Raw genomic sequence first — 13,762 nt, forward strand, 5'->3', positions numbered from 1 at the left:
TGTTTAAATCTCCTCTCCAGTCATTGGGACCTATAAGATATCCCATCATTTTCATTTTCTTGAAGGAGTCTCTCCAACATGAAGTACTTATCCTGTAGTCATCCTAGGATCTTGAGATTTTTCTTCATGATAATCTTAGGGATTCCTATTGCCTCTCTCTTGTGTTGTAGTTCCTGTGTCCCGGATCTAATGTCACCCTCTTTTTGGTTTATTCACTCATTTTGGTGGAATACCAGGGAACCTCCACAGTTTCCTGGGAAAGACTGCACACGAGATACATGTTTCTAGCTTATATATAATGTACCTATCTCTAAATATATATAAATAAAAATATATATAACATATATACACATACATACACACATATATACATATATACACCCTCTCCCAATTCCGATTATATTCTATCCCTCTAATCTAGAGGTAGACATGATCCTAAATTTTAGGTTAATTATTCCTTTGCTTCTCATTATGGTTTTTCTGACTACATATGTATCTTTAAACACACGGAACTTTGCCTATTCTTGAAGTGCAAATAAATGGAAGCATACTGCATGGTTTTTCTGTGATTGGCACATTTTGCTCCACATTGTTTTTGAGACCCATTCATAATTATGTGTAGAGTTGCAGTTCACTTGTTTTCACTGCTATAGTGTGTATTATTGTATGAAATAATAAAATAGGCAACACAGTTGGATCTTCTTTTTCGAAGTCTGACAATATCTGCTTTTTAATGGGAGTGTTTAGAACATGTATATTTAATGTAATTATTGAAATGGTTGGATTTAAATGTACTTCTTTGCTTTTTGCTATTTGCCTTGTAGCTTCTTTGTTCCTTTTTCTTCTTTTCCTGACTTCTATGAGTTTGAGTAGTTTTTAGTATTCCCTTTTATCTCTATTATTGGATTATTAGCTGTACATCTTTGTCTTTTTTAGTGCCTGCTTTAGAATTTACAATATGTATTTTAACATCACAGTCATCTTCAAATAATACTTGACATGTAATGTATGAACTATGTAACAGTATACTTCTATTTCTCCCCCTCTACCCTTTGTCCTAGTCATATATTTTAGTTTCATATATATTATAAATCTCACAATATAGTGTTATATCTTTGCTTCAAACAATTATCTTTTAAATATATTTTAAAAACAGAAAAATGTCTTTTATATTTACCTACTTAGTTACCAACCCTGGTGCTCTTCATTCCTTTGGGTAGAACCAAGTAGAGTTTCATCTGTTACCATTTTCCTTTTAACTGAAGAACTTCAACATTTCTTGTAGTGCACGTCTGCTGGCAAATAACTGTATTGGCTTTGTACGAAAAAGTCTATATTTTATTTTCCTTCAGAATCCTTTTTCTTGATGGGTCTATCTGCATAGTGACCTTTGACAGAAATATTAAAAGTCCTATTTGCTATTTTCCTGCAGCTACTCTTCTACTCCTAGACTCATCTCCAAGCCACGTGGAAAACTAAGAATAAGCCTCCTCTTGCTTTACCACCTGCTTTCCTGTGAATATGCGGCGGCCTGAAAATGAGTGCGAGCCGTTTGGTTGTTCTTAGTTTCCCATTTACCTACTCACATTTGTAGTTCTCACCTATCCAAGTGAATCATTTTGGGCAGAGCTCTTTAGAATTTTCTCCCTTAGCTCTTCAGGCAGACATCATATCTGAATTTAGAGGGTTTTTATGTCCCAGTTTCATGATGTCTGGCAAATAGTTTTTACAGAATATGTTTGTGGCCATTCTTTAGTCTTCATATTGATGGTTTTTTTTTTTTTTATTTTAATAAACTTTTTATTTGGGAATAATTTTAGATTTAGAGAAAAGGTACAAAGATAATAGAGTTCTTATATTCTCACCCAGATTCCCGTAATACTAACATCTTTCACATTATCATTGTACATTTGTCAAAATTAAGAAACCAACATTGGTACACTACTATTAACTCCAGACTTTCTTTGGATTTTGCCAGTTTTTCTACTGTCTTTTTGTGTGTGTTCCAGAATCCATAGATGGAGTTTTCTTCTGTTTTTGATTCCTTAGGTTCATCTTCGTTGTTTCATGAATGAGTGTTAAATATGTACTCCTTCCACCAAATTCACTGGTTAGCCCCATTACTTTATAAATCATGTACATTTCTATTGCCGAGAACCAGAGTCCAAATGTCTTGATGACACTGACAAGAGCAAATCACTAGAAATGTTAATTTTATATTTAATTTTTTTGCCATTAAAACCTTAATAAGTTTTTAAAAACCTAATGCAAATGCTTATTCGCCTATAAGTATTTTTATAGGATAATGCTCACTTGCCTGTAACTTTTAACTTTTATGCTTAGTTGTCAGTTTCTCCAAAATATGATGGCCCCTGCAGAAGTGATTCCAGACCTTCAGAGCTATGGTGAACTTTCTGAATTAACGGTAATGAACAACACCATGTTGTTTATTTTAGCAGTACATGATTGAAAACTGTTTTTGAACAGGAATTGCTCATCATAAATAATAAATTCTGAAAATATCTCCTAAGCAATTATGATGTGCTAGGTGCAGGTGGGGATACTACGGTAAACAAGTAAGACAGAATACTTAGCTTCGTGAAATGTAGAGTCAAACCCTGCTACTGTGGGGCCAGGCTCTTTCAGTCTTAGAGGTGATTAGCATCTAGGCTACCTGGATTCCATCTATGACATTCATTTGGAGGAGAGGAAGTTCTGACTGCTACTTGGCCATTATGACCAACCAAATCATAAACTCAGATAACAGGTTGACTCCTTTAATCTGAGAAATCTTTGAAAGTTCTCGGGGATATAAGCCACTATCAATTTTACACACAGACAACTTATTAGAGGCTGTATGTTAGGTATATTATGTTTGTCCCACCGTCTTACACAAACTTTGACTTAGAGGATTTTATTTTCAAAGGAAACCGCAAATGAAAGCAATCTTGAAGATTCAGCAGCTGTTAGTTGTACAGTGCCAGGTAAGGATTTTGAAGCAGCATATGGGATATAGATAGGTATGTATACTTTTTATATGGAGGGAACTTTAAAAGAGAGTATTTATAATTGTGCCTCCTTTTTTCTATCCTCAGAGATGGTCCAGGTTGAAGCCCAGTGGTTTCAGGAGGCAAAGAGTCTGAGTGAGCGACTGAGAGAAGCCTACACCAATGCCAGTTTCTGCCGCATGTCTTTGCTTGAGGTCTCTTCCAGTCTAGCCACTGACCATTCGTTGGGTTGTGATTTGTCCCTTGCTTCAAAACACGTTAGTAGTCCTGTGCAGGGGCCTGTGGTGTTGCCCGAGGTCTTTGCCAACTTGAACTCTGTCATGTGCGTGGAGGGTGAAGCTGGTAGTGGAAAGACAGTCCTCCTGAAGAAAATAGCTCTTCTATGGGCATCAGGATGCTGTTCCTTGTTAAACAGGTTCCAGCTGGTTTTCTATATCTCCCTTAGCTCTACCAGACTGGACCAGGGACTGGCCAACATCATTTGCAACCAACTCCTAGAGACAGAAGGATCTGTTACTGAAAAGTGCCTGAGGAATATCATCCAGCAGCTAAAAAATCAGGTGTTATTCCTTTTGGATGACTACAAAGAAATGCGCTCAGTCCCTCAAGTCATAGAAAAGCTGATTAAAAAAAACCACTCATCAAGGACCTGTTTGTTGATTGCTGTCCATACAAACAGGGCCAGGGACATCCGCCAATACCTAGATGCAGTTCTAAAGATCGAGGTATTTCCCTTCTATAACACCATCTATATGTTACGGAAGTTTTTTCCACACAATATGACTCGTCTGCAAAAGTTTATGATTCACTTTGGGATTAATTCAAGTTTACAGGGAATACAGAAAACTCCACTTTTTGCAGCAGCAGTCTGTGCTAACTGGTTTCAGTATCCTTTTGGCCAGTCCTTTGATGGTGTGGCCGTTTTCATGTCCTATATGGAATGTCTTTTCTTAAAGCACAAAACTTCGGCTGAACTTCTCAAAGCAACTGTGTCCTCCTGTGGTCAGTTGGCTTTGAAAGGGCTTTTTTCATCTTGCTTTGAATTTAGTGACGATGACCTTATAGAAGCAGGAGTTGATGAAGGTGAAGATCTAACCATGTACCTAATGAGTAAATTCACAGCCCAGAGACTGAGACCAGTCTATCAGTTTTTAGATCCTGCATTCCAAGAATGTCTTGCTGGGATGAGGCTGATTGAACTCTTGGATTCAGATAAGCAAGAAGATCAAGATTTGGGACGTTATTATTTGAAACAAATTAAGTCATCCATGATAACTATAAGTCCCTTTTGTAACAATTTTTTGCAGTATGTCTCCTGCTACCCTTCAACAAAGGCGGGGCCCAAAATTGTATCTCATTTGCTTCATTTGGTGGATAATGAGTCACTGAAGAATATATCTGAAAATGAAGACCACCTGAGGCACCGCCCAGAAAGTTTAGAGTTAGTGCAATTAATTAGGATGTTTCGTCAGTTATCTCCACATTACTCTTTAATGGTTTCAAAACAGGTGCTGGCTCTTGCCTTAAACATTGCCTATCAAAGCAACACTGTTGCTGCATGTTCTCCACTTATTTTGCAATTCCTTCAAGGGAGAACCCTGACTTTGGATATACTTAAATTACAGTATTTTTTTGACCACCCAGAAAGCCTGTTATTGTTGAGGAGCATACAACTCTCCATAAGAGGAAAAATAAGGTGTCCCGAAATGGATTTTTCAGTACTGGAAACATGTCTCGACAAATCACAGGCACCAACTATAGATCAGGACTGTGCTTCTGCTTTTGAACCTATGAAAGAATGGGAGCAGAATTTAGCTGAAAAACGGGAAAACATAATGAGATTTCAGGATATGAAGCTTAATGCACCACTAGACATCAGCACTGGCTATTGGAAACTTTCTCCAAAGCAGTACAAGATTCCCCTTCTGGAAGTCCACGTGGATGATAGTGATGGTGTCGACCAGGAGATGCTCAGTGTTCTAATGACAGTCTTCTCAGCTTCACAGCACATTGAACTTCATTTAAATAATAGCAGGGGCTTTATTGAAAGCCTCCGCCCAGCTCTTGAGCAGTATAAGGCCTCTTTCACCAAGTGCTCCATACACAAATCTGAGCTGAGTGCAGAAGAACAGGAACTGCTTCTCAACCTGCCTTCCCTGGAATCTCTTGCAGTCTCAGAGACAAGCCATGTACAAGGTATACTTGAGTATATTTTAGCTGGCTATTCTGATGGTAATTTTATTTGCTCACTCTTAGTTTTAGGTGGATAAAACTTCTGAAATCATGAAACCACAAATATTTGCTGATAGAACAGATATAAACCTTCACTAATTTGTCAGTAATAAGAATCGGTAAAAGGCCTCTAAATAGAATGCTTTTCAAACAACGCAGATAAAAATATTAACTAATGAATGTTAATAAGCTCTCAAAAATTTTATTAGTAAAAGAATGATTTATATGTAAAGATGGTGCTTGAGACTCACCCTCACTCTACCTGTTTAATGCAAGGAAGGACTTATATGCTCTGGGAAATAAATAAAAGGGAAAACTCTCCCATTTGTTTGCGTCACCTTTCACTTTTCCAAGCAATGTTTGAGAGTTTTCAGTGTAGGTTTATATTTTTCATTAAATTTATTCCTAGGTACTTCTGTTTTTTGAAACTTGTATAAATGATATATATTTTTTTTCATTTTCTAATTGTTTATAGTATGGCTTTGGTTTTTCAACGGGTTGTTACATGACTAGGTGCTTTGCTTTGTATACATGTTGCCTGAGGATCACTGAACATTTTTTGGATCTGTGGGTTACTTATCATCAAATATATAAAAAATTAGTTTGCCATTTTTAATACTTTTTATTATAGTGAAATACACATAAAACATTTTTCATCATCCCAAACAGAAACTCTGTACCTATTAAACAATAACTCCTTCCTCTCCCCAGCTACTGATAATGTCTATTCTACTTTGTCTCTATTGTCTATTCTGGATATTTCATATGAGTGGGATCATACAATATCTTGGCCTTTTGTGTCTGGCTTATTTTGCTTAGCATATTTTCAAGATTCTTTTATGTTATAGTACAAATCAGAACTTCATTTCTTTTATTGCTGAATAATATTCCACTATGTATATATACATATGTTTATCCATTCATCTGTTAATAGACACTTGCATTGTTTCTTCTATTTAAAAATTTTTTTTCAATAAATGTTTTAATGAGTATATTAATGCATAAATAATACTTTTTTCTTTTACAGAAACTTTTCTCTTAATTAAAGAAATGATTTTAATTATTTTTTTTCCCCTTTTTCTTCTAGCTCTTTTAAGTAATGCTGCTATGAGTATTGACATACAGATATCTCTTTGATACCTTGCTTTCAATTCTTTTAGATATATACCCAGAAGTAGAATTGCTGGATCATATATTGAGGTACTTCCAAACTGTTTTCCACAGTAGCTGTACTATTTAATTTTGAGGTACTTCCAAAGTGTTTTCCACAGTAGCTGTACCATTTAATTTTGAGGTACTTCCAAACTGTTTTCCACAGTAGCTGTACCATTTTACATTTCCATGAGCAATGTGCAGGAACTCCAATTTCTCCACATCCTCATCAATGCTTGTTGTCTTTTTAATCATAGTCATCCTAGTAGGTTGAAGTAGTATTTCATTGTGGTTTTGATTTGTATTTCCCTAATGACGATGTTGAACATGTTTTCATGTGCTTATTTATTAGCTGTTTGTGTCTTTTTTGAGACATGTCTATTAAGTCATGTTTAAATTGCGTTGACTTTTTTGTTCTTTGTATATTCTAGATAGTAAATCCTTATTTGCTGTACAGTTTGAAAACATTTTCTCCTATTCTGTAGATTCTTTTCAATGTCTCAATGATGTCTTTCAGTGAACATAAGTTTTAAATTTTGATGAAGTCCGATGTATTTATTTATTTATTTTTGCTAGTGCTTTTGGTGGCATATCTAAGAATCCATTGACAAATCTAAGGTCATGAAGATTTTACCCCTATGTTTTCTTCTGAGAGTTGTATGGGTTGGCCCTTATATTTAGTGTGTTGATCCATTTTGAGTTAATTTTATACACGGTGCTGGGAGGTAGGGTCCAACTTCATTCTTTTGCATTTGGAAGTCCAGTTGTCCCAGCACCACTTGTTGAGGTGACGTCTTATTCTTGTGAATCCAGAGAGTAGCACAAGTCTCCCCACATACAAAGGTATCCAAGTAAATGCTGCATGTAGCAGTATCTTCATATATGTACTTTCTAGAAAATGTTTTTGGGTATATGAAAGGCTTTCATTTGAAAATATGAAAATGCTTAATGAATCAAAATGAGTTCCAAATTTTCAATCTGGAACTCCTTAAATTAATAATAAAAAACTGTGTGTTGGTTTCCAGATCAACTCTTTCCTAATCTGGACAAGTTCCTGTGTCTGAAAGAATTGTCTGTGAATCTGGATAAACAAAATGTTTTTTCAGTCATTCCTGTAGAATTCCTAAATCTCCACCATATGGAGAAATTATTGATCCAAATTTCAGCTGAGGCTGGTCCTTCCAAACTAGGTAAGTAGGCGTGGCGCTTTGATTTACTTGTTTTTATATCACTTGGAAAAAGTTCTTGACCAATAATTCACTTGAGTTAAAGCTTTTGTGGATGTGTGTGTGTGGCCTGTATCCATGGTAAATTGAATAGCATTTTCAATAAGAATGCAGAGAGCTATCTGTAATTATTGAGACTTTACTACATGCTAGGTATTGTTCCAGGTACTTTACCAATATTAATCTTCATATTCATTAACCTTCATATCATTTAACCTTCATATCCATTCTATGAGGTAAGGTACTATTATTCTCACTTTATGGCTGGGGAAATTGAGATATAAAGAAGTTAGTAATTTAAGGACACCCAGCTAATGAAATGGTAGATCTGTGATTCGAACACAGGAATTCTGACTACTACTAAGTGTGTGCTCTTAACCACTGGTGTACTGGTTCTCCAAAATAATTTGTAGTTATTTTAAGTTGTTTTTACATTGTAACTTACAGATCTGCCCAATTAAGTAGAAGGAAATATGCTGATTGGTAGTGATTGGAAGCATGTCCCTGTTTTCCTTACCAGCCTATCCTCATGGTTGGTTGATGAGCAACTTGTGCAGCCATCTTTCTTAAATATATCATTTAGAAAAATGACTTAGGCATCATCAATTCCTTAGTTTAATAGACTGAACACTAAGGACTGAAGAAATGTAAATTTTATGGAATTGGCATGCAGAGTTGCATGCAATAGAATTCACTAAAACTGGTAGTGGAAGTTTTCTTACATTTGTCAGCAATTTTCACATCAAATTAGGTTTTGTTTCAGAATTGTCATTGCATTTATGTTTCTTTGTATAGTATTCCTATTGTGTAAATGTCATGTGCAAACTTAGAGATGTTAGGATGTTAAAGCTGAAGGTGACTTTACTGATTCAATGCCCTTATTTTACAGAAGAGAGAACTCTTCTGTAATCCCCAAAAAGGGGTCAGTAACTACATGTCCAAGTTCACATAGCTCGCTAGTTCGTTGCAGACCCTGAACCTAAGCTCAAAGTGGCCTGATTCTTGGATCATTACATCATGGTGCTTTAATTCAGTGTTGTTGAACCAAAATAATTATGTGGCTAATCCTGATACAAATTTGCAATCTTCTCTAATTTCTTAAATCATTGATATTTTACAGTTAAATTAATTCAGAATTCTCCAAACCTTCATGTTTTCTGCCTGGAATGTAATTTTTTTTCGGATTTTGAGTCTCTCATGACTGTACTTGCTTCCTGCAAGAAACTCAAAGAAATTAAGCTTTCTGGAGCATTTTTTAAACCCATTCCATTTGGTAAGAACTGTAATCATAAAATTTTGTTTAGGATGCTTCTGTGGACACAGTCGTTTTAAGCACTTTTAAAAAAATATCCAAATTTTAAACATGCAGTTGATGCCAAGGAACAAAACTATTATAATAGATATCTGATCTTAAATGAATTATCAAATAAGTTACATTTGTTTCTAGAAGTTTAAATATTTCTAGTTATCAGAATTATTTCCTGAGCAAAGATTTGTTTTATCTAGTCATGCTAATTAATTCAATCTGAATTACTGTATTAATTTTTGTCACTTAAAAAATATTCTTTAATACATTACTTTTTGGTTTAAGAGATATAGTTGACATAACTAGATTTTTGTTTTCCCTTTTACAGTCCTCGTTTTGCCAAATTTTATTTCTCTGAAGATATTAAATCTTGAATTCCAACAATTTCCTGATAAGGAAATATCTGAAAAATTTGGTATGTTTGCAAAACAGTGCCTTTTACTTATTCTTTATTCTCATCTCCACAAAACCCTTCATCTATTTTGCATTAGTTACAATAAATCATGATATATATTAGCTTCCCTAGCTAATTAGAAGGAAGGGACAGTGCCGCTGAGCTTTTACTTTCCAAATGTCTTGATCTCACTCGATCTCATTCAAAGCAATGTCCTCAGAGTGCCTTATTTCTTAGAACCCATATATGTTATTACAGGAGTATGTAATTTCATTGTCAGGTATCCATTTCAAACATGTTAAGTCTGTGTTGTTTAAAAGGCTTCTGAGATATAAAGAAAACCATCTTTAAGGTTAAGAAAACTCAGTATATAAAAACCTGGATTTAAAAAAATTACAGAAAGAGCCTACTTTATTTTTTGATTACAAAAGTAACAGATGCTCATAGAAAAAAAATTCTGACAGATGTTAAGATAAACTGAGGCATATTAAAAGTTTTAAGCATTTATTTGAGCAAAATGGATTTGAATTGGGCAGCTTCCATCTACTTTCTAGCAGATAGAAAGGAGCTCTGAGAAGCTGTATAGAATGACTTATAGGCAGAAGGGAGGAGGGACAGGAATTTATACTAGGTAAAAAAGCAGGTTGATTATTGCAAGGTTACTTCTCTGTAGGGGATGGCAGGGGTCTATCAGGATGATTACCTAATTAGTGCTGCTCAGGCAATTTCTGATTGGTTTGATTCCATTTATGGAAGAGCCAAAACTCGAAATCTTGGTTTGGTGACATGGGGCTTGGCATAAGCAACTCCATTTTGGGTTTCTTGTTCCATTTTTAACACAGGAAAATATAAGGTGAATCAGTGAAGATAAGGACTGTTGAGCAGTAGTGCTTCTCAAACTTTGGCATGCTTAAGGATCACCGGGATCTCTTCCTTTTCCTGTCTTTTCTTCCTTTGGAGGTAGCCACGTGGGTGGGGGAGGAGCACAAAGGCTGAACAACCAAGGAGGTTGTTATATACAACAGGTTCATTAAGCAAGTACACTGAGTATAATGAGAGCCAAGTTTCCTCACTGTTAAAGAATTTATGAACATTGAAAGGGGAAGCTAGAAAGAATTTTGAGGTATTAGAACTGGAAATATTGGTGTAGACTCATGGTTTTTAACCTATTCACACAAATAGATCAATATACACATATATGTAGATATCCATTTATCTCTATATATATCCATACACACACATACATACGTATTTCTCAGCTCAGTCAACTGAGAGACTAGAAGGCACCTTAATAGCAATGAGCACACCAAACACCCAGGTCTTGACTTCTGAATACTGGCTTCCCTAAAAGGAACCAAGGTTCTTGGAGAAATGTAGGATATAAGAATTGGGACAAGGAAAGTAAAAGATAAGTCTGGAACATTGTTTTATGCTAGAAAGTGTTCAAAACATTTTCACGTGTGAGGCCTCAAATAGTTTTCTAGGCATCAAGTGATCCATAATGTTGCGGCAAAGGAGAGATCAAAGTGAAAGGGAAAGCTAGGAGAGTGGTGGACTGTGAGGTTTTAATGCTGGGAGGTAGATGTAGAAATCACTGAAATAGCGGCCGAGGTGGGATTGAAAGGAAGCGGGCTGAAGGAATTGAGGAGCTAAGGAGAGTATCCTGGAGGCCCACGGAAGCTTCGGTCTAAAAGAGGAAATGGTATGTGATAGGCATTCTGGATTCTACTGCAGAAAAGACTGAATGGGGAAGGGTAGAGGAATGGTTGCCCAGAGGTAGCAATGAAAATTAAGGTGTAGGCTGACCCCTTTCCCTTGCCTTTGGAGAGGAAGAGGAACAGCCTCTCTGCTACCTGGGGCGTGCATAATTTGGAGGCTGTAGATTACCGTTGTTTGGGAATACAGTATGGAAAACAGCTTTTTTCCCCTCTTCCAATAGCCTATACTTTAAGCTCTCTTAATAACCTGGAAGAACTGATCCTTCCTACTGGGGATGGGATTCAGCAAGTGGCCAAACTGATCATCCAGCAGTGTCAGCATCTTCAATGTCTCCGCGTTCTCTCATTTTTCCAGACTTTGAATGATGACAGTATAGTGGAAATTGGTGAGTTAACCTCAAATAGAATGTTTTAGCCTGCATGAAAGCCGGTTATATTATTCAAGTTTTCTGCAGCAAAATGTCTATAAAAACTTTTGTCTCTTTAAAACTTTTCAATCTACTTCTTTAATTTCACTATCTTATTGTTCCCTCTTATGTCCTGTGGATTTAGGTTCACTGTGGCCAGATTTGGAAGTAAAAAATGGTCTCTCATTTGAGACTACATAGACTCTCAAGTCTGTATTCTTGGCACCTAGCATTTCAGATGCCTGGTGACATACCTTCCATATACTTCTTTTTAAAGTATTTTTTCAAATTGTTAATTCACATACAGAAAAGTACACAAATCACAAGTGTGCAACTCAATGAATTTTAATTTTTTCAGTACCTATCTCTAAAGGTAGTCATGCTACAGCCATGGATTCCAGAGTGAAACCAAAACTAACATTTGCCTAAACTAGGAAAAAGATTTAGCCATTAAAAACAGAACAAAAACTGTGCTAGGAATCCACTTCCAAAGTCAAGTCAACCTAATTGAGGACTTACTGTATGCTGGGCTGTCATATCCTTCAGAGCCCTCAGTAAGAGGAGGAGCCCTTCTGGGCAACAGGTGAATAGCAGCAGTGAGAAGACATGGTTTGAGAATGTCATTTCCTACTTTTCATAAAAGGAGAGATGTGGTTGCCACAATCTCTAATGTCCTTTGTAATAGTCTGCTTCTTAGACATGCTGCACTTTGACATTTATCCTCCTGTGAGACCAAAAGAGAAGTCCAAATTTGCACAGAATGACAACTCTCACAGCAAAAGTAGCTTCAGTGCTCTAAGGCAGGGGTCCCCAATCCCCAGGCCATGGACCAATACCAGTCCGTGGCCTGTTAGGAATTGCACTGCACAGCAGGTGAGCAGTGGGTAAGCAATTGAAGCTTCATCTGTATTTGCAACTACTTCCCAGCCCTAGTATCACCACTTCAGCTCCACCTCAGATCATCAGGCATTAGATTCTCATAGGAGCACCAGTCCCTGGTGCTAAAAAGGTTGGGGACTGCTGCTCTAGGGCATAGTTTTACTTCTCTGGTTTCTGCTTCTCACTTGAGTTTTGGCCAAGCAGTTATTATTAGCTCTTTGGGATTTTTAAGGAGCTATTTAAAAAATATTTTATTTGGCATTTTCTACGTTCAGTGGTGGTAGTGTTCAAATAACCTAGTCTACCATTATTTAAAAAAAAAAAAAGTCTATGATTCTATTCTCACAAATGTTTTGTCTTTATAGCCAAGGTAGCAATCAACGGAGGTTTCCAGAAACTTGAGAACTTAAATCTTTCAATCAATCACAAGATTACAGAGGAAGGATACAGAAATTTTTTTCAAGCACTGGACAACCTGCCAAACTTGCAAGAGTTGACTATTTCCAGGAATTTCACAGAATGTATCAAAGCTCAGGCCACAACAGTCAAGTCTTTGAGTCAATGTATCTTACGGCTCCCAAGCCTCATCAGACTTAACATGTTAAGTTGGCTACTGGATGAAGAAGACATCACACTGCTTAATTCCATGAAAGAGAGACATCCTCAATCTAAATATTTAATTATTCACTGGAAATGGGTACTGCCATTCTCTCCAATTATTCAGAAATAGAAGATTTAGCTAAAACCTGCTCAATCAAAAAAATTTTTGTCAACAATTCTAAAAACCTAATTATCCAAAAACATTTTAAATATTGTATTCAAAAGAATATAAAATATGTAAGGCATGTAAGAAAAACTGCTTGCTTATCACTGAGCTTAAGAAATAGATTATTACCAGTACCTCTGCAGTCCCTGAATGATCCTCCCCAACTAAAGATCAGCTCTCTATCATCTAGGATCAGTACTGTTTCCATTCTAACTACGGTAAAGAGTAACAAACAGGAAGAGGGTTGGGGGAAGTCTACCAATCTATCTTAAAGCAACAATATGGAAGTAGTAATCAAGTTATATATCAAATGACTAACTTCAGGGTTTAATCAGTTTCACAGTTAAATGTAAGAGTTCACTTTAACTTCAGTGAATCTTTTGTGGGCAAAGAGGTACTCCTTAATCCTTGTAGGACCTGTTTTGTATATTTAACTGGTATAGTAGAGTTTACTTATACCTTCCTTTTATCCATTGCCAATGTGAAGAACAAATAGGATTTAGGGAAAAATGCTTTTTTTTCCCAGAGGCTTTTGATTCAACATTAGTTGAATCTAAGCAAAAAATGCAGAATAGAATTTAGCATTACTAGAGATTAGCTAAATTTGTGTTCTCTAGAAAATTGAGTCAATGTTTTTTTAGATAACCATGTTTGAGAATTTAACATACGCTATA

The 13,762-nt window shown here is 36.0% G+C and overlaps 1 protein-coding gene across 1 annotated transcript in view; it reads left to right on the plus strand.

Annotated features, from left to right (window-relative positions):
* Positions 1-13,762, plus strand: part of NAIP (NLR family apoptosis inhibitory protein) — a 25,894-nt gene extending 12,132 nt beyond the window's left edge. Inside the window, 8 exon segments of the mRNA XM_006913119.2 lie at positions 2,344-2,425; positions 2,927-2,984; positions 3,096-5,204; positions 7,418-7,582; positions 8,739-8,891; positions 9,253-9,339; positions 11,258-11,422; positions 12,688-13,762. Coding sequence (XP_006913181.1) covers positions 2,344-2,425; positions 2,927-2,984; positions 3,096-5,204; positions 7,418-7,582; positions 8,739-8,891; positions 9,253-9,339; positions 11,258-11,422; positions 12,688-13,052 — 3,184 coding nt within the window. The 3' untranslated portion in view covers positions 13,053-13,762.

The sequence above is a fragment of the Pteropus alecto genome, unplaced genomic scaffold, assembly GCF_000325575.1.
Source record: "Pteropus alecto unplaced genomic scaffold, ASM32557v1 scaffold20, whole genome shotgun sequence".
NCBI lineage: Eukaryota > Metazoa > Chordata > Mammalia > Chiroptera > Pteropodidae > Pteropus > Pteropus alecto.